Source organism: Amblyomma mixtum, chromosome 8, assembly GCF_055824585.1.
Source record: "Amblyomma mixtum isolate Tamu chromosome 8, ASM5582458v1, whole genome shotgun sequence".
Classification (NCBI taxonomy): Eukaryota; Metazoa; Arthropoda; class Arachnida; order Ixodida; family Ixodidae; genus Amblyomma; species Amblyomma mixtum.
In genome coordinates, this window is record NC_143019.1 from 68,738,844 (window position 1) to 68,759,136 (window position 20,293).

At 45.5% G+C, this 20,293-nt stretch overlaps 1 protein-coding gene across 1 annotated transcript in view; it reads left to right on the forward strand.

Moving 5' to 3' along the window:
- Window positions 1-20,293, forward strand: part of LOC149332862 (endoribonuclease Dicer-L-like) — a 58,401-nt gene that overhangs the window by 3,778 nt on the left and 34,330 nt on the right. The window contains exons 4-9 of the mRNA XM_089558430.1: window positions 3,146-3,447; window positions 6,009-6,222; window positions 10,548-10,879; window positions 15,622-15,718; window positions 15,874-16,116; window positions 18,869-19,023. Of these exons, the coding sequence (XP_089414556.1) occupies window positions 3,146-3,447; window positions 6,009-6,222; window positions 10,548-10,879; window positions 15,622-15,718; window positions 15,874-16,116; window positions 18,869-19,023 (1,343 nt within the window). The remainder of the gene's footprint in view (window positions 1-3,145; window positions 3,448-6,008; window positions 6,223-10,547; window positions 10,880-15,621; window positions 15,719-15,873; window positions 16,117-18,868; window positions 19,024-20,293) is intronic.

The following is a 20,293-nucleotide window of genomic DNA, read 5'->3' on the forward strand; positions in this document are numbered from 1 at the left end:
CGCCCACCTACCTTTCTGCCGCCCCCTGTTACGCTTGCCTTCTCTTGGTATCCAGTCCATTACCCTTAGCAATCATCGGTTATCTTACCTTCGCATAGCATGCTTTGCGCAAGCCCATTTCTTCCTATTGATTTCGACTGTGATGTCATTAACCTGTGTTTGCTCCTTGACCCACTCAGCCCTCTTCCGATGTCTCAACATTACACCTATCATTTTTCTTTCCATAGCCTGCTGTGTTGTCCTTAATTTAATTAAGCTGAACCCTTTTCGTTAGCCTCCATGTTTCTGCCCTCCAGATGAGTTGGCAGATTACCGCTTTTTAATGATAAACACTAGCTTCATTGAAGACAGCTTTTATAAACCAGTAAAGGTAAAAAAAAAAAAATTAATACAGGGAATACCACTGGCTCTTAAAGGGGCCCAGAAACACAATCTTAGTTGACTGTTTTGCCTGGTGATCGCATACAGTGGGTTACAATGGTGCTATTAGCATCGGTAACACCGCGTATATTCCGTTTTTTAATATTTTAAGGTCCTCATAAAAACAAATTCATGGCTCTGATGGTGTCCCCACATAGTGGCGAGTTTTAGCAGCGGATATGACATCACCTGGCACGAGCTTGATGATTGGACAAACAGTAAATATACTGCAAATTGTGTGAATAAATAGAGACACATTTTGTCACCTTGTGGTGTTTTGTATTAGATCAACAAAAACAACTTGTTTGTCTTAGATAAAACCCCTGCACAGCAAGTAAAATAAAAATACACCACCAGGGGCGCTCTGGCATGGAAACAACACTGCCAGTCTCAGCAAGAACAAGTTACAGAGAGCAGGCAACAGTGGCGTGCAAATTTCCGCGACGTGCTGTGGCAGGCTGTTTTGATTGGTTGCGCCAGGTGCCGTCATAGGGAGAGCGAAATAGGAGTGGGAAGCCCCGCCAAAATCGAGTTTAGGGCAGCGTTTTGTTTGCTTGTATTTTGAAATTTCTTCACTGAATAACTCCCGTTCCTGTGCATCGATTCCTGTAATTCTTTTTAAGTCAGCATCTGTGTGACAAAGAATCCACCTGAAGTATAGCCGGTATCCCCCCAAACAGTGTTTCCCAGCCCCTTTAAGCAAGCGAAATGCAATGCATCAGGACAAGTCTTTTTTGGAGCTGATTCCTGAGGGTAGGAGAAATCACCATTAATTTCCAAGTTATGGTCACGGAGTTCTTTTCGGTCTGATGTCATGAGTTTGAATTGGGTGGCAGCAAAATTTTTAAGTGTGATTTTTTGGGCCATAGATGTCTTTTGGTGCTGGACAAATGCCAGCGTAGCCAGAGGATGAATTTTTATGAAGAACGATGATTGGACGAGTTTGTGCTCAGTGTACGTGTAAATTGTCTACACACAAGCCTTTTCATTTTGTTTGGATGGTACTGATAGTCTATTCCCATCTCATTTTATTGTGTAGCTGTCGTGTTGCTGGCAAACTATTTCCATTAGGAGGAATGCGTTAAAATTTTAAATTTTATTGAGAAGCACGGCGAGAGTTCACAGAAATAAATTCTATCCTCCTAGATGCTTAGTTATGCAGTTTCTATCGAGACCTCGTTTCTCCACGTTGTGGCTACGCGCGGGTTGCAGCTTCTCAATTATACTCCTTTTCACTTATTCTATGCATAAGATCATGTCATGTGAACAAATCGGTGCATTTTATGCATTTTAAATTCACTGATCTTTGCAAGATGAACAAAAAAAATGCACACTGACTGGAGCTGTGTGATACCTACGATCAGATGTGGTGGTGTCAGTCTTAAAAATAAGGTTTTGTGTTCATTTTGCTTGCCTGACTCGAGCTGATTCTGTGGGCGATTTTGTATGTTCTGGCACTTAACTGTAGTGTCTATATTTCTGCACATTGTGATTTCTGTTCGGCGATTTGACAGTACTTAGGACGTGTGTACTGTGGCACTCATTGTACACTGCTTTCTCTCTCTTCTTCTTTTTTTTTTTCAACGATTTTTAAACCATGTTCGATATATAAGGGAAGAATTGCACATGTTTGTTCAAAAATATTTAGGAACAGTTCTATGTAACCAGTAGTTTCGAATATCCTGGTTCATTCTATCAAGATTTGGCTGTATGTGGGATCTAATGAAAAATATAGCACTAGGGGCTTCTGACTGGCACTGTTTTTCCAGGCTGCAGTCCTGTGTGCTCTAGTGCATCTCGCAGGTTTTGACATTGTGGCAAGAAATTTTGAGACGAAATACTAGTTATTAACCATTTTGAGATAAGTGCTAGGTCTGTCTGTATTTTTGTTCTTGCTGATGAGTGGCATTTCTTCCTGCTAAACACACCATATGTAACACATTTTGAATGACTACATTTCAAAAGTATAAAAATGATAAAGTGCTAAGTGTTTTAGTAAATTAAAGCAGGTAAGAGAAACACACTTATTTTTTCCCACTGTTTTTTTTTGTTCCGATTTTCAGTTCCATTGAGCTGTTCAGTGACCTCTGAAAGAGTGACCTTATTGGTAACACCAGTTCCGAGAATCCTTATATAACCCATGTGTTGAAATCTACTGGTTTGATTGCCGGGCCACGGCGGCAGAATTTCTTTGGAGGAGAGATTCTAGAGGCCCGTGTACTGTGCGATGCCAGTGCATAAACTAAACTAAACCACTGGTTTGATTGGGCTAGCACTCGGAGATTAACAGACTGTCACGCCACCTATAGCATTCATATGAACTGTTCAGTGTGGCTCAGAACTTGTAGTACAGAAATAAAAGCTGTGGACACCTCTGTTAACCGACAGCCCAACCCATGGGGGGTACTGTCGTCTGTCAACTTCCACAAAGTTGCCACAGGAGATAGCTGTGTTTCAAAGTTTAGCTTTGCGTCTGGTATGACCAAAGAGGTGTGCTGAAAGGCAGCTGCCACCGGCGCCCTCTGTCAAGGTTGTGTAAGACCCATGGGCATAATGCTCTGCCGAAGCAGTTACAGAAAGTGTCCTATTTCGCCTCAGTTCCTTCGTTTAAGATCTTCAGTTCGATTCGGCCGTATAGCGACATCGAAAAGATGTAGCTGCTGCTGGCGCCCCCTGCAGTGGGTGGGCGACAAGACCTGCGGGAGTTAACGGTCTGCCGCCGCAGGTGCTGGTGATGACTCCGGACGTGTTCAAGGTGATCATCCACCACGGCTTCCTGGAGCTGTCACGGGTGAACCTGCTCATCATGGACGAGTGCCACCGGGCAGTGAAGCAGCACACCTACCGGGAGGTGATGCGTTGCATGGACGTGCTACAGCCCCACGAGCGGCCTCGCATATTGGGCCTCACGGCGTCCGTCATTAACAGCAAGGCCACCGAGTTCCAGGTCGAGCCCAAGATACGCGCCCTCGAGATGGCCCTCGGCTCTCGCGTCCTCACCGTCTCCAACCAGGAGAGCATGGCCAAGTGCGTTGTACTGCACCCCTTTCTGTAGCATTGTTGTCACTTTGGGCGAACTTTTGCATTGGGCGAGAATAATAGAAAGAAAACCTACTGATGCACACAAACAGTGTCATGTAATAAGGGAGTAATTACTCATTGGCATCCACCCGAGCGCAGCCATACGGCTACAAAGGAAAGCTATACAGCTTTCTCGGAAACTTCGTAGTTAAAGAAAAATTCGTCCTGGTCCGAGGTTCGAACCCGGGACCACCGCTTCACCGGGATCACCGCTTCACATTTGACCAACACATTTCCCACTTCGAGTTATTGATCAATTCGCTCTCGCCCTACCATAAGCTTGCCGTCCCGGTTAGCTCAGTTGGTAGAGCGACTGCTCCGGTGAAGCGGTGGTCCCGGGTTCGAACCCCGGACCAGGACGAATTTTTCTTTAACTACGAAGTTTCTGAGAAAGCTGTATAGCTTTCCTTTGTAGCCTTATGGCTGCGCTTGGGTGGGTGCCAATGAGTAATTACTCCCTTATTACAAATTTACTCCACCTTGGGGGATTCCCCTAAAACATTTGACAAACAATGTCATGCTGCAGCTTTCTAGTGTCCGCTAATGGCAAGTGCTGTGAAAGCCATGATGAGATCAGACGTAATGGTCAGCTGGCTTAGTTGTGCCATTCTCTGACAGAGAGAGCCAACAGATCCATCTGTGATGCAGTTTTGCTTGATGTGGAAGACATCAGGTGTGGCTTCTGGGTGACAAGCTTCTACCTGATGTCCCTCTAGCATTGAAAAAAGAAAAAAAAAAGAAGATGCGCCACCACAGAACAGTTACTGGCTGCCAGATGAACATGCTAGGAATGTGGAAAAAAAAAAGGATGTGGTACGTGATTATCCTGCTGGTCAAAGGGAATGTTATCCAGGTCAACCTGAGCCATTAGGGACTTAGGGTCTGGGAAAGTGGTACTTTTGAGGCGGAGCTAGTGCACATTTTGGGGACAGAAGGGGGAGGGGGTAGAGCACACAAATTGCTTTAGTAATGTAGCACAGTTGCTGACCAATTTTTCTGACTCGAGAGGACCCGAAAAATAGTCCAAATAATTGCACAGGCCAAAAAATTTGTGAACTTAAAAAGATGGACATGAAAGGAATCATGAGCTTTGTTGTGCCCACTTGAAAGAAAAACGGAGATTTGTCGTGCCCCGCTTGCAAGTTATAAAACTAGCTTGTATACATCTGAACTAGAGTCATTCTATTGTCATGTTCGCATCCCACATGTCTACACAAAACCACATGCTTCAGACGCTGAAATCTTTGTTGTTATCCAAAGGGTCCAGCTAAGCATATGTGCTTGGTTTAAACCTCTCCACAATTGAAGTTGTCGCTTCCTTATTGTTTCTGTTGTGCACTCGTAAGACAGGTCCGTTTTCCATTTACTTAGGCTGCATTTTTTTTCGGTCGATAAGGAAAAAGCCATCTTTACATGGCAGAAGCTGCAAAAGGGGGTGAGGGATTTAAGTGAACGCACGAAGGAGCGATGGTGATTTTTTGACCTCCCCCCCTCCCTTTTTTTTGTGCCAGCACACATCCGGTTAGGTTATCCATTCACATTGTTGCAGCCAGTTTCCACAGTGAAATAGTTGTACATTCCATGGTCACTTTATGAACAGGGAAAGGCTACCGTGATGGTCAGTTATTGTTTTCTTGTTAGTATTGATACTCGCTTGTTTGGGAATACGCAATGTACACTAAAGGACAGGGGAAAGAGTGGGGGGGCTACCGAGGCTAGAGGGAATTGAGTGTGGGCGTACGTCGGATGAGAAAGAACACATGTGATGGTTTGGTTTGGTTTATGGGGTTTAACGTCCCAAAGCGACTGAGGCTATGAGAGACGTCGTTGTGGAGGGCTCCGGAAATTTCGACCACCTAGGGTTCTTTAACGTGCACTGGCATCGCACAGCTCACGGGCCTCCAGAATTTCTCCTCCAAAGAAATTTGAACGCCGCGGCCGGGATCGAACCCGCGTCTTTCGGGTCAGCAGCCGAGCACCATAACCACTGATCCACCGCCATGGCCCTCTAATTGATTGATTAACGATTAATTATAGATTTACTCTGATTATACCCATTTTTATTGTGAAAGCAATACTTCTTGCACTTTCACGCCTTTGCCGTGCCGCGGCGGTGACCACCATTGACCTTCATTTGACCTTGATTGCATTAGATTGGATTAGATTGGACTGGATTGGATTAGATTAGATTACATTAAATTCAATTAGATTAGATCACATTGGATTGGATTGGATTGTATAACCGATGCATCACCACAAGTCTAACCATAAGCACCACCACCAGCTACACTACCAGCTGTACCATGGCGTAGGTACGGATATTGCTTTCGCAATTACCGGGCTTAACCAAGCTAAGCCACAGCGAATTTTTGTTCATCTCAAGCACCCATTTTGAGTGATTTTGAGCAGTCTTCAACTTCGTCATAGGTGTCGTGAGTTGGAGTTGGACGTCATGGCCGGTGACCATGACGTCCTCTTTGTTTTCTCTCTCTGGTGTCTTTCGGAAGGTACGGAACCAAGCCCAGAGAGGTGCTGGTGGAGCATCGCACCACAACCAGTCCGTCGTCGATCACCAGCATCGAGGTGCCCGCAATGAGCGGCATCCCGATGACGACATCACAGGGCCAGGAGCTCGAGCGGAGGCAACGCAGCATCATCAAGGTGCTGCGCGACCTGGGTGTCTGGTGCACGAGGCTGGCCATCGATGTCATCATGGAGGAAGTGAGTGTCATCCCAGGGGTTGGGAACCTAGACAAATACCCACTGACTGAAGAAGCAGACTGCATAGAGTGAGTGAAAAATGAACTTAAGAGGGGAGCCTGGTCTTGCAAAGAAAATTTGTTAGTCTAGTCATAGTTATGAAATTTTCAGGGCACATGTATTTTTGTGCGCCGATTCTAGATATGTCATTTAATTTCATGTAAGACAATTCCGTGAGCACTTATGCAATTTTTATGCAAGTATTTTGCAAAGAGTATCGGAGAAGATTTTCTGCGGGAAACTCACTGAAATGCATTCCATTGGGTTCTCTTGACACCAAGAAATGCAATAAGGGTAAAATTATTATCCTGGCTATCATAGAATTTGAGTAACAGGGTAGTGAAGCTGCCACTTCAGAAACAGGAATACACACACTTTTCTTCTTATTTCTGAAGCGACAACTTCAAAACTCTAACTTATGCACTATGATAGACAGGAAGACAATTTTACCCTTATTGCATTCCTTGGTGTCAAGAGGACCCAATGGCATACATTTCAGCGAGTTTCCTGCAAGAAATTTTTTTCAAAACTCTTCACAAAATACGTGCATAAAAGTTATGCAAGTGCTCAAGGAATTGTTTTACATGGAATTAAATGACATATTTAGAATCGGCACACAAAAATACATATTCCCTGAAGATTTCTCAACTGTGACTTCATTAATAAAATCTTTTTTTTTTCAAGACCAGGCTCCTCCCTTAAAGAAAAATGGCAGTCTACATGGAATAGTGAAGGAAATAATAAACTACATTTAGTGAAACCCATTTTGGGAGAATGGTTGGTTTATTGGTTTATTAGGGCTTAAAGCCCCAAAGCGACTCGGGCAATGAGGGGTGCCGTAGTGAAGGGCTCCGGAAATTTCGACCACCCGGGGTTCTTTAATGTGCACTGACATTGTGCAGCACACGGGCCTCTGGAATTTCGCCTCCATCGAAATTCGGCCACCGTGGCCGGGATCGAGAGTGGAGATCATGCAGGCATCGGGAACGTTTTATGGAGGTAAATTTATGCCGCATACGCATCGGGCACACACACGCACCTAACACATAACTTTCTAGTGACAAAACAAGACAAACCTTTATGTGAGAAATGTGGAGGCGAGCTCACAGTAAATCCTATTTTATTTTCGTGCACAGAACTGGAACGGCAAAGGAAAGGATATTTTAGTGTATTTACAATGAACACATTCCCTTCGACCCCAATTTACTTTTAGGAGGTAATCCACTTGTAGATATTTCATCTGTTTTTAATTACCTGAAAGAAGCGGTGATCTTAAAAAAATCTATAATAGCACAAAAACTATAAACTCTAAAAATTCTTACCGTGTGCTTTGATGCGTTTCGTGATGCACCTCACCCATTTTCTCAGGCCTGAGAAGAAGACTGAGGTCTTCATTTGATTTGTTGGGCTCTTCAGAGTCCTTGTCCGGACGAGGACTGTCACTGAGGGCACCCAATTTTTGAGAGGAATTATGCCATGTGTTTGGCGCATGATGGTCTGAGTCGCTCATGTGCCATACAGCCCAATACAATACAATACAATTCACTGAAGAAGCCAAAAACAAAAAGCAAATGCGGTTGCTTGTTTGCTATGAAAGCAAAGTGATGGCACTCATTGACAGTGATGTGTAGGAAAACATTGAGGAATGTTTTTGTTTTTCTTTAATCGTGGTGTTGATCACTCAGAAATAAGTATTGTAATCACTGTAAGCGACACACAGAGGTCATGGGTTCAGATTGCACTAGAAGCATATAGTTGTCTGCTTTTCTACTTTCGGCTAAAATTATTTTTTAGTAAAATACTCTATTTAATCGCGTAATTTGCTCACTTTCCTTTCTTAATTTATAAATTAAGGCTTAAGGCGCGGGTTCAATCCCGGCTGGTGCCGTTGAATTTCAATGGAGGCGAAATTCTAGACGCCCATGTGCTGTGCGATGTCAGTGCACGTTAAAGAACCCCAGGTGGTCGAAATTTCCGGAGCCCTCCACTACGGCGTCTCTCATAGCCTTAGTCGCTTTGGGACGTTGAACCCCAATAAACCAAACCTAAATCAAAGCTTCAAAATGGGGGTGCACTAATTATGCCAGCTATATGTAGACCCCCCATCTTGCAAGCTAAACGGACGTATTGTTCGAGCTCAAATTTGACACAAAATGGCGCTTGGTCGGCAGAATTGTTGTATTCCATATTTTTTTGAGGTACTTGTCTGAATCAATCGGAGGAAGTCGGACATACACATTTTCTGCGACTACGACGAAGCAGCTCAAGCCGTTCTTTCGGTGATCGCACCAGTGGTGCCATTTCGTTTGTTGGCCCGGAAGATTTGGCAGAAGAGGGGGTTTGCAGGAGGTTTGAAGACGCTCTTTCAACTGCTTACTGTTCGATAGTTTCGGATTTGGGCGCATGCAACTGTTCGTCTGGGAAACCCAGTGCAAGCAAGCCAGGTAAATGACGCCGTGCGCTCGCCACTTGCACCTTTCGCCATTGTGCATGACAATGCATCCACACAAATTTTCCCAAGCCTACCTTGCATGCACCTGCATACATGCTAGTGGTCTGGCACTGTGGAGAGCGCAAAATATGTGAGTAAAAGTTTTTTTTTTCTTTTAAGGGGGGATGTGGGGATCAGATCACAAAAATCGCGAAAAAAGTCGATTTTTCAAAAGTACACTTTTTGGCATCTCCAACACTGTTTCTATGTTGCACTCAAATATTTCACCCAAAAATAAACTTTAAGCGCTCCAAATAAATATATTTGTCGGCATCTACACATAGACTGTGTGTGTTAGCTTAGAACTTTCAGGCTTGTTTTCTTGAAAGTTTGTTTTGAGCTTAATACCTTGTTCGTGGAAAGTGTAGCACAGCAATGGGTGCATAGATTTTTACTCCGTTTGTTTGTTGTAATCACTGAAATGTGGTCTGTGTCAAGACAGTCTCAGATTTACCATTTAGGCTCACATGTGTTCATTACATGGTAATTAGATCATGATACATTGTAAGCATGAGGAGAAGGCGCATATTGTGTCCTTTAAAAAAAAGAGCAGAAATATTAAAAAAAAATTTAAGAAGAGTCTTGACTTACATCACACTTCTTAGTAAATATTAAAAGCATTTACAGACCTGTAGACTGTTTTTTTGTTATGCCAGGCTTTCCACAAGCAAGCAACATGAGGACAACATATAAACAATGATAAAAGGGAGCCTACTGAAGCTGTCATTGTGAAACTTTATATCTGATTGTTTGATGCTGTTTTAAGCCAGTCTGCCAAATTTCATCACTCTAAGTCGAAAAATAGAAAAGTTGGATGAGGGTCTTAAAACTAACTTTTTTATTTATGGCTAGAATCTCATGAAATTTTGCACACAGATGTATTTTTCTCTTCTGATTTCAAAAGTGTAATCATAATTGAGCTGGTGGTTACAAAGTCTAGAATGTAATTAGGTAATTTCTTACGCAGCTTTATGAACTTTCTCATTGCATTTTGTTGCTTTTATTTACATGAATTGATAGCCAGAGTTCCCATACCCGATGACATTCTTCGTTTTTCTCTAAAAGCATGTCATCCTGATATACTCTGTCGAGAGTATATTTGACACTGCAGTATTTGACACTGCAACTCGTTAAGCTAATTGTAAATTGCTATTTATACGTGGCCTAAACAAAAAAGTAAGAATGTCACTGGGTATGGGAATTTGCTGGCTATCAATTCATGTAATTAGAAGCGACAAAATGCAATGAGAAAGTTTATTAAAGCTGTGTAAGAAATTGCCTAATTACACTCTAGACTTCAAGATAACTTTTGATCTAAAACTTCCTGCTCAATTATGACTACACTTTTGAAATCGGAAGAGAAAAACGCATCTGTGTGCAAAATTTCATGAGATTCTAGCCACAAATAAAAAGGTCAGTTTTGCCGCCGCGGTGGCTCAGTGGCTATGGGGCTCGGCTGCTGACCCAAAAGACGCGGGTTCGATCCCGGCCGCGGCGGCTAGAATTTCTTTGGAGGAGAAATTCTAGAGGCCCGTGTACTGTGCGATGTCAGTGCACGTAAAAGAACCCCAGGTGGTCGAAATTTCCGGAGCCCTCCACTACGGCGTCCCTCATAGCCTTAGTCGCTTTGGGACGTTAAGCCCCACAAAACCAAACCAAAAAGGTCAGTTTTAAGACCCTCGTCCCCCTCAAATCCGGGTAAAAAGTTGGGGGTGTGCAAATTATGTGCGGCCGCAAATTGCATGAGTGAATATGGTGCTTGCATAATGGAGCAGATGCTGCTGTCGCTTTGCAGGCCCGCCGAATGCTGGAAGGTCTTGACGACGTGAGGGTGGTCCCAGAGGTGGAGATCTGCCTCGAATGGCTGGACAAGGTGCGGAAGAGGTGTAAGAGCTGCATCGAGGAAGTCAGACGCGCGGATCTTGTCGAGCCCTTGCTGCTGGTGCTGTCGACGCCCAAGCTGAGGCGTCTCCTGGAGATCCTGTGGGAGTTCCGACCTCGCAGCGGGGGTGGCGACACTGCCTCCGAGGGCACCGAGTCGCTGTGCGGCATCATCTTTGTCAAGGAGCGTATTGTCGCTCGTGTCCTCCGTGACTGGCTTCGCGAGCTGGCGAACAAGGTGCCTAGGTACGATACAGTTACTAAGCGTGGTACCAAACAGAGTCATTGTAGCGAGTGTAATTTGCCAAAAAAGCCGCCGTGGTGGCTCAGTGGCTATGGTGCTCGGCTGCTGACGCAAAAGACGTGGGTTCGATCCCGGTCGCGGCGGTTGAATTTCTTTGGAGGAGAAATTCTAGAGGCCCGTGTACTGTGCGATGTCAGTGCACGTTAAAGAACCCCGGGTGGTTGAAATTTCCGGAGCCCTCCACTATGGCGTCTCTCATAGCCTTAGTCGCTTTGGGACGTTAAACCCCATAAAGGCTGAACTCCATGTACGCGAAAACTCACGCGAACGCGACAGCGGCAAGCGACGAGAGACACCGTCGCGCGAAGCGAAATACCCGTGTCGCTTGTCGTGTCGCTCGGATCTGCACTCACAGAAAATTTCGCTCGTCGCCCGGAAGTTGCCAACGCGATTAGCCAATAGCAGCTAATCTGGCAGCGTACGTCACTACCGAGCCTCTTGCCGGCTCTGGCAAAGATGGCGCTGGCTCTGGCCGGGAGTCTTGCGTCACCACCGATTCGTCGTTGTCGCTACGCTGTGCCCCACGTTCACGGCAAACTAAATGTGCACGAAGCTTTTGCTTTGTCTGAACTTGCCTCAACCACAAAATTTTAGCGATAAAACACCCCAGATTTTCAGATTGCTTGTGTTTACTGTGCTGCTAGGCTTAGCGAGTATGCGTCGTTTGAGGTCAGAAAGCGCACGAGGTTCAAACAGGTGTGCGCCCCACGTTCAGCAACATGGCGGCGCCCGTGACAATAACATAAAATGACATGCAATGACATACAATGACAAAGCTGTAAACACGTTTTATTTGACATTTTTCTGCCAAAAATTTTAATCCTTGCAAATAATGTGACTCTTGCTATAAATGCAAACAGCCTTGCGGTGTATTATGCCAGCAACACTGATCGTCGTCTCCATTTCGCGTTCGCGTTGTCGCTATGCATGTAGCTTGGCCGGTGGGCGAAGGAGCGACAGCCAGCCGTCGTCGCCGCGCCGCCTCGTCGCGTCACTTACGTTTTCGCGTACATGGAGCTCAGTCTTAAACCAACCAACCAACCAATTTGCCAAAAGCGTGGACCATAGAGTTGCCTGAAATTGCCCTCGAGGGAATTGAGGTGCTGTGTTCGTTTGGCCACCATGGTTATGCACTTGGTTGACAGGAAATGGACAGTTTATCTTGGCTGGTGCTTATCAGAGAATGTGGATTCATTCGTACCCTTTCTGGAGACAAACTTGCAAGAAATGGTTTGCTAATTTTCATTCGAGCCTAATGCACTACAAGGTAAGTACCGTATAAATGCATGTAAGGGCCGCACCCATAAATAGGCCACACCTTTTCCAAAAGGAAATATTAAAAAAAAAGTCTGAGCAAGGTCCACACCCATCCTCATGACCCACATGGGAATAATAGCTTTTGAAATACGCATACACAAGAGCTTCCACGCGCCGCCCATGGATGGCGTGTGAGTCATCATGATCATCAACTTTTAGAGCGAGAGTTCTGCTCCTCGGGTTACAACTTCCGATTTCGATGTGGATGAGACGTTGACCTATGCCTCACAAGGTCAAACCGAACTTAACTGCGTGGCAGTATTGCCCAAGCTATGGTAGTACGACCACGAGGTCATATGGATATGACCATCGGGTAATTTGATTTGAGACAGTGATCACCACATCGACAATGACCTTTAGTGCCTCACAAGGTCACACCAAACTTAAACTGCGTGGCAGTATGGCCCAAGCTATGGTAGTACGACCTCGTGCTCATATGACTATGACCATTGGGTACCTGACCCCTTGACCTTGACGTTTGATTTGAGTCAGTCCAGACCATGCTTAGCAGAGCTTTCGCTCGTATATTCGCTTGTATAACTAGGCTCAAGCCACGTTGAACCCCGGCCATTTTTCTCCCCTCCACAAACTCCCGCTATCCTTATCGGCATCAGTATCACCAGATTCTGCTTTTTGTGGCTGCCAACCGGTCATGCATTCTGGCTTTTGTATGCTGTTTGCTTTTTTTTTTTTCGTGAACTTCCACTCAGCATTGGAATTTTAGCACAATGGGCAGGCACTGTAATAGCTGCATGGCAGGCTTTAAACTGAGAGACGGTAGAGTTTGCTCTTGAACACTCCAAGCATGCAGTGACAGGAAATTCGACACGGACGAGAAGTGTGTTTGACGATGGGGCAACCAAAAAGATGCACTGACTAGCACAAGCTGAAAAAAGCGCACTTTCCAAGGCAAGCCGTGCAAGTTCCCCGAACTGGAAGAATGGCTGCTGTGCTACTTGACGGAAGTGCGGAACAACGGCTGCACATTGTCAGCAGACGTGCTGTGTGTCAAGGCAGAAGCCTTGATGCGTGCGAAAAGCATTCTTAGATTGATAGGTTGTTTTTAATTGAAAAAGGAAAAGTTCTTTTTCGCACCTTGCATACTTCGGCCGCGTACTCAAACTTGGCCGTCAAATTTTAAAAAATAAGTGCATTTATGTGGTACTTTAAGGAAGCAAAACACCCATGGCGGAGAGCATTGCCACACAGCTATGATTATACTGCAAAATCCACGCTTCCAGCTTGGAAATGGACATTTCTCTGCATTTCTGGAGTGGAGGAAATGCTTCCTAAAAGGCGTGCATAGACTGCGGCGACTGTTTTTCTTCTTGATAATTTGTAGAGGCTGTTTGGTGTGGACAGCATATGGTCACCGAGCATTATTCACTGGTGTCAGGATTTGGAACAGACTGCTTTGAATCTGAAAACCTTTAACCAACCTGGTACCTTGATCATACCATTACTTTGATTTGAACATGCTTACATGGTCTTGCTAATGTGCACTTGTGTGTTCACCTGGTGGTCTGTTACGGGGTGTGTTTTATTTGCAATATTTTTTCTTTTGCATAGCGTTTTTGACTCACAAGAAAGCAGTCTGCCTGGACCACTGTTATGGTATATTTCTGTAGTGGATCGACGGTTAGACTTGCGTGCTAGTACCTAGGTGTGTGCTACCTCATGTGCTGTATTGAATTTCTGCAATCAGTATTTTACTGTATTACTACTACTAACTAGAACCTCGTTGTTAGGTTCCGGTTCGTACGATTTCCTGTTTTATACTCTCAAAATCGCAAGCAATAAAAATGCCTTGTAGAGTTAGTGTTTTTCTTTCGATTAATACTGTTCCCGGATAATTGGATTTCCCACTAAGTATGTTCAAAATTTTGCCTATTCTGATTGTATTATGCATTTATTGGCCATCCGAACGTGCTTGAACAAACGAGCGGGCCAAGCCACGGATCATGTGACTTCAGCAAACCAGTGGCAGTCAGATGCCATGGCAGCTTTTCCGCAATGCATTAGTGCAATGTGGCAAATCATTCGAAAACAACATTTTGCATGACCCAGTGGGCCGGGGGGTGTGCGACGCAATCAAAATTGCAAGGCGGCCAGCTGGGATATTGGCTTCTCTGCAGTGCATTTGTGCGGTGATGTGAAGCATCGGAAAACGGCAACAGCAAAGCGGTTATGAGTAGGGCCCGGAAATTTAGGCACTAAAGAACACCGAAATAGGCAGGCATCTAGGCTCTAAAAAATATTGAAATAGGCGCTATAAAGCAAAAATAGGCGCTTTGAATAATACTCTTTGTTCATGTGTACAAGATTTGTAAGTCAAAGCGCGGAGCGTACGCAGTCCTCAAATGAAGCAATAAAGCGCATTATCAGGTTTTCGAACTTGAAGCTCCTTCGGTTTTCGCTAAGCATAGCTTTGTACTTTAAAAGGCTTCTTTTGACATCACATGAAGTTAGTGGCGCGAACCTAAAGCATGAGAGTTGATAAAGGCTTAGGCCTTCAGGTGATGTGGCCGTATCGTCTCCGCGTAGAAAGTCTGTGATTTGGGAAATTGTTTCTAAACATCTCTTTCTTTCTACCAATTGTTGCATCTTCGTAGAAGCAGTAGCACCCTTTCCGGCTGCGGGTACTTCTGCCACTACCTTCAAAGATTCATCTATTGAGAATCCAGCCTTTTCCAACTTTCTCATCCTTTCCGTCAATTTTGAGAAGTTTGCACTAATGTATGTCAGGCCTCTTTCCAAACTCGTCTCTTGCTACACTTCGAGATAAACAGTTCGTTGCACTGCGTTCAAGTTACTATTCGAGAAAAGCGTTCGGCGAGACCCGCGCCTTTTGTGCGTGCATCGGCGCGCGCATTTCACCATACTTAGACAGATGTCTCAAAATTGAAAAACGGCACCGAGGACCAAAGTGCCGGATTTAGGCATTTATAGGCAAAAAATGCGGTTAAATAGGTAGTATTTCCTAAACAATGACAGAAAGGCAGGCAAGTGCAAAAATTTACCGTTTAGGCGTTTATAGGCATGTTTAGGCAAATGCCTAAATTTCCGAGCCCTAGGTATGAGCCAGTTTCACCTTTGCTATAATCGGCCTGGGTATGTTCCCAAGTTTATTTTGCGCTGAGAGCAATGCGAGTACAATACAAATCTACGAGAACCACAAATTCTTCACATCTTGTGCCAGCAAGTGGTAGCGAAGCTGTAGAGCAAGTGAACGGGTCGGTAAATGTCTTTTCACTGAATTTTTCGAAACCTTAGTGGTTTTGGGTCACACGTTTTCCCAGTTGAGATGTATCCCCCCTCGCCACATTTTTCAGAAAGCATAATCGTCTATGTTTTACTGTGTTGCCAGGTATTCCTACATCGCGCCCGAATTCATTGTTGGCCATGGTGCCAACCTCCAGCTGGGTTCCAAAGAAGCTGGCATGTCTTTCAAGAAACAGTGCAAGGTGAGCTTGGCCACATTGCTTGCGTGAACTCTTACATTGCAGACCCGAGCGTCCATCCTTCGCTTCTTCGTAGTGAACGCATTTCATTCTGCCAGCTTGCAGGGACGAATCTGCATTCAGACTAGCAAGCGAAAGCGTGCCTCGGCTGCTCGCAGGTGTTGGAGCAGTTTCGCCACCAGGAGTGCAACCTGCTGGTGGCGACATCGGTGGTGGAGGAGGGCATGGACGTGCCGAAGTGCAGCCTGGTGGTGCGCTTTGACTTTCCCGACGACTTCCGCTCGTACGTCCAGTCCAAGGGCCGTGCCAGGGCGCGCAAGTCCCTGTACGCCATGATGTCCTCCAGCGACGACTTCCCCGCCAACTGCGGCAACCTCCGCAACTACCTCGCCATCGAGGCGGTCAGTACAGCTCGGAAAGAGGGGGAAGTGTTGGAGGGGACTCTCAAGTTTCGCCTCGAGGGGTCTGACGCGATAGCGTAATGGGTTCATTTCCATATATGCAGAAGGTCATTCTCTGCTTTACATTTCTAGATTCCCGGGAGTCCTCGTAACCCTCCTGGCGCAGTGGTTATGCAGTGCGCCACTGCCCTGCTATGGCAGGTGCTCCCAGTGGTGGGCCTTGTGAGGCCCAGGTTGCTCTTGCCGGGCGACCAATCATTAATTTAACTACTACATGCCCTGGTGGGCAGTTCGCTCACTATTGGTGGTCAGGTTATGATGACGCGGCAAAGTCACCGAAGCCACCCCGGTGGCTCAATGACTAATGACGCGCAGCTGCTGATCCGAAAGACACGTGTTCAATCCCGCCCGCGGCAGTTGAATTTTGATGGAGGCGAAATTCCAGAGGCCCGTGCACTGTGCGATGTCAGTGCACGTTAACGAACCCCAGGTGGTCGAAATTTCCGGAGCCCTTCACCACGGCGTCCCTCATAGCCCGAGTCGTTTTTGGATGTTAAACCATCGTAAACTAAACCAAACCGAGTAAGGTCACGTGACCTAGGTGACCCCACCTGCCTCCTAGGTTGCTGTCTGGGGACTACCTGCCAGAGTCAAGGCCATGATTTTTCGCTCACTGCGTCGACGCTGGCAGTGTCGACACCAGATTTTTCTGAGAAAGGGGCCTTTAACTTTATCGCGTTAAAACGCTGCTTTTAATGTTGGCACAAGCTACAGTGCATGCTTTCCAGGGCTAAAAGAAAAAAAAAGATTCCTTTTTCAAATACAAGTGCACCAGTACTAACAGTACTAACAGTCCGTTGGCATTGTGTAACGATGTTCTTACTGTTTAATGAGTACTAACAGTCAATCAGCATTATATAATCATGTCATTCATGCTCCTGTTATTATCCCTATTTATGTAATCCCCCCCCCCCCACACAATACTCCATGCTTGGAGCCTGTGAGGCAACGTGAATAAATAAAAGTGTACTGTGCCAGTATGCTGCGGGCCTTGTAATGGGCCCCATTAAGATGGTGAGGGATGTGTCATAAACAGTAATTCAGGTCGGGAACATTTGGGCGCAAACATTAACGTTGGGCTATGAATTTCTGCTTCTTTTTTTTTTCATCATCATCATTTTATTTCGCGAAACCAGTACATCAGAACTTGATTGGACCCATAGTCAGCTCGGGTAGTGAAAGGTCCAAATACAAAATATTCACAAAAGAAATGGCAGACGTTCAAACTACATGTACAAAAGGACGTGAGATACTGCAATCGCAGCATTGTAGATATGTAAAGCGCATACATATGCTGAAAAACAAACATATTCTGAAATGTAAAAAACCAAACACAAACGCATTTAGTCCCACAGCTCTGGACAGACAAGAAAAATGTTTTTCAATAAGGCCGAAAAATTATGTTTGAGTTTGATGTCATCGGGAATTTCATTCCATATCTGAGCACCATTGTGCTCTAATAGCCTTTGACCGTAAGTGTTGTGACAACGCGGTAGGTTAAATCTGTTATTAGTGGCGGCTCTTGTTTGTCTCAGCGGGAATCTAAACAGTGTAAGAGGAAGTGGATCATTAGTTCTAATTACTGTGTGCATTATTTCATCTATCTTTAGTTTGTATGCAAATGATACCGGTAATATTCGCAGTTCTTGAAAACTATCATTTATCTTAGCCACCATGATGGCTCAGTGGCGTGGTGCTCAGCTGATATCCTGAGAGATACGGGTTCAGTCCCAGCCGTGGCAGTTTCATTTTGACGGAGGCAGAATGCTAGAGGCCCATGTGCTGTGCGATGATCAGTGCACGTTAAAGAACCCCGGGTCGTCGAAATTATCCGGAGCACTCCACTATGGCATCCCTCATAGCCCGAATCGCTTTGGGATGTTAAACCTCAGACCAATCCTGTATCCGGCAATACCATTGTAGTGTCTTATCAATTCCTGTTTCACCCCAGTAAGCAACTTATTTTGTGTCTGTGAGAGCAGCGTAATGAGCTCGTTAGTGAAGGATCTCGTTCACAGGTGTGGAATTCCACTCTGTAGAGAAATGTTCTCCGTTATGCTTGAATAGACCATGGCCAAGAGCCAGTACCATTCTCTTGTTGTTCTACTTGTTTGACTCTCGTGATCCGGATCTGCAGTCACAACCTGCCCTAAGTGGACATACCGTATTTATTCGAATCTAGGCCGATAGTTTTTAAAAAAAAACGAGATGTAGAACTCTTATGTCGGCTTAGATTCGAGGATTTTGTTTCGAGGTTTCGTATTCGTAAAATACGAATAAATGTAGCACGCAGGTGGCGCCCCCACAAAACGCCAACGAAAGACAGCACTGTAGCCGTTGCTATCCGTAGCCGATACTGATCAAAGCACACATGAGCACTGGCTGCCATTTTGGCCTTGTTCTGTTCTCGTGCGGTGGCGTGAGCACATTCGCGGCAGTGAAGTTTTCGTGCGTGGTTTTTATCACCAACACCATGGCACCAAACAGGCGGTGCCATTATAGTGCCGCCTTCAAGCGGAAAGTTATACTCGCTGCAGAGCAGTCGTCAAATCTTCAAGCCGGGCGGGACTTCGGCGGCTGATCCCGGGCTGGCGTTGCATATGTCTCCTCGCCCAAACGCCAGCCCGGGATCAGCCTGAGCGGGTTCCTGGCAATAAATGTCGTTTGCGTGCTGTACCCTTTTCCTCCGCAGACGTTGATGACCAAGTGCCACCAGAGGGAGGCGCCGCTCAACTCGGAGGTGCTGCTCAGCTTTGCTGTCGACCAGCTGCTGCCTCCGTACATGCCCGAGCAGAAGGACGGAGCACCCCGCATCACACTGGGCTCTGCCATCGGCCTCGTCAACAGGTGCACACTCTGTTTTTGGTCCAACAGGATTTGCCGGCAAGCAAAAGTCGCGAGTGAGGCCTGTTTGATGCGTGTCGAAGAGGGACAGTGAGGAGAAATTGAAGGTCGATAGATTATGGCATTAGTTGATGACTGAAGTGCCTACGCCCGCTGAAAGCAGAGCTGTTATGAGCTGGAATAGTCCAAACGCCCTCCCCTGGACGTTGTCAGGTGCGAACTGCGGTACTTGTTTTGGTTACGGATTTCTGAGGCTAGTTTACATAGGGGAACTCACAGTGGGGACACTATACTCGCGGAGAACTTTTTTTGGCGATGCGATAGAGGCTATGAAGGTGAAGGTTGCACAAACACGGGACGACCCACAAAGAAGAGACACAGAGACACACACAGGTGCAACTGTGTGTGTCTTTGTGTCTCTTCTTTGTAGATTGTCCCGTGTTTGTGCAACCTTCACGTTCACAGCAACATGTACCAAATAGGCCCAAAGTTTTATTGAAGTTCAGTAGTGGCTAGGCAGGAAAGGAATGAAGGGTTTTGTATCGCCGCTGTGTTGTTCATTACTCAGCTCCGTAGATTCCCCCCCTTTCACCTCGCTGCCTTCCTAGCTTGAACATTGAGCAATCCACCACCACAGCACAGGTGCAAAAAGCCATAACTCCGACTGCACTGCCAAAAAAAGTCGTCTGCAAGTATAGGTGAGTCCGTTTTCGAGAGCATCAACGGCTGAGCAAACCTAGAGATGGGATGCGGCAAGAAGAGGGCCTCCAAGCCGCCCAGCTCTTTGTTGGATTGCAGCAGCTTCTCTTAGTATCACTTTATCAGTGTGTGCTTGTCTTCGTCAGCCATATTTCGTGTGCTGCCGTACCAGTGCACGGGGCTCCTTTCATATGTAATTGCAGTGCAGTATATTGCTGGACTTCTTTTATGTTGACTCCCATCAAGATGAACTCTGTTAAGGGGGAAGCTGGTCTTTGAAAAAAGAATTTTGTTAATGAAGTCACAATAACGGAATCTTCTAGTAACATGTATTTTTGTGGGCTGATTCTAAATGCGTAATTTAATTTTAAGTAGAACAAGTCCTTGTGCACTTATGTAATATGTTATTTAATTTTTTGCTGAGAGCTTTCAATACATTTTGCTGCAGGGAACTTGCTAGGACGCACGCCATTGGCTTGTCTTCACATAAGACTATGCAATAAGGGCAAAATTATTATCTTGTCTATCACAGAAGTTCAGTTTCAGGGTTTTGAATTTGCCATTTCACAAACGG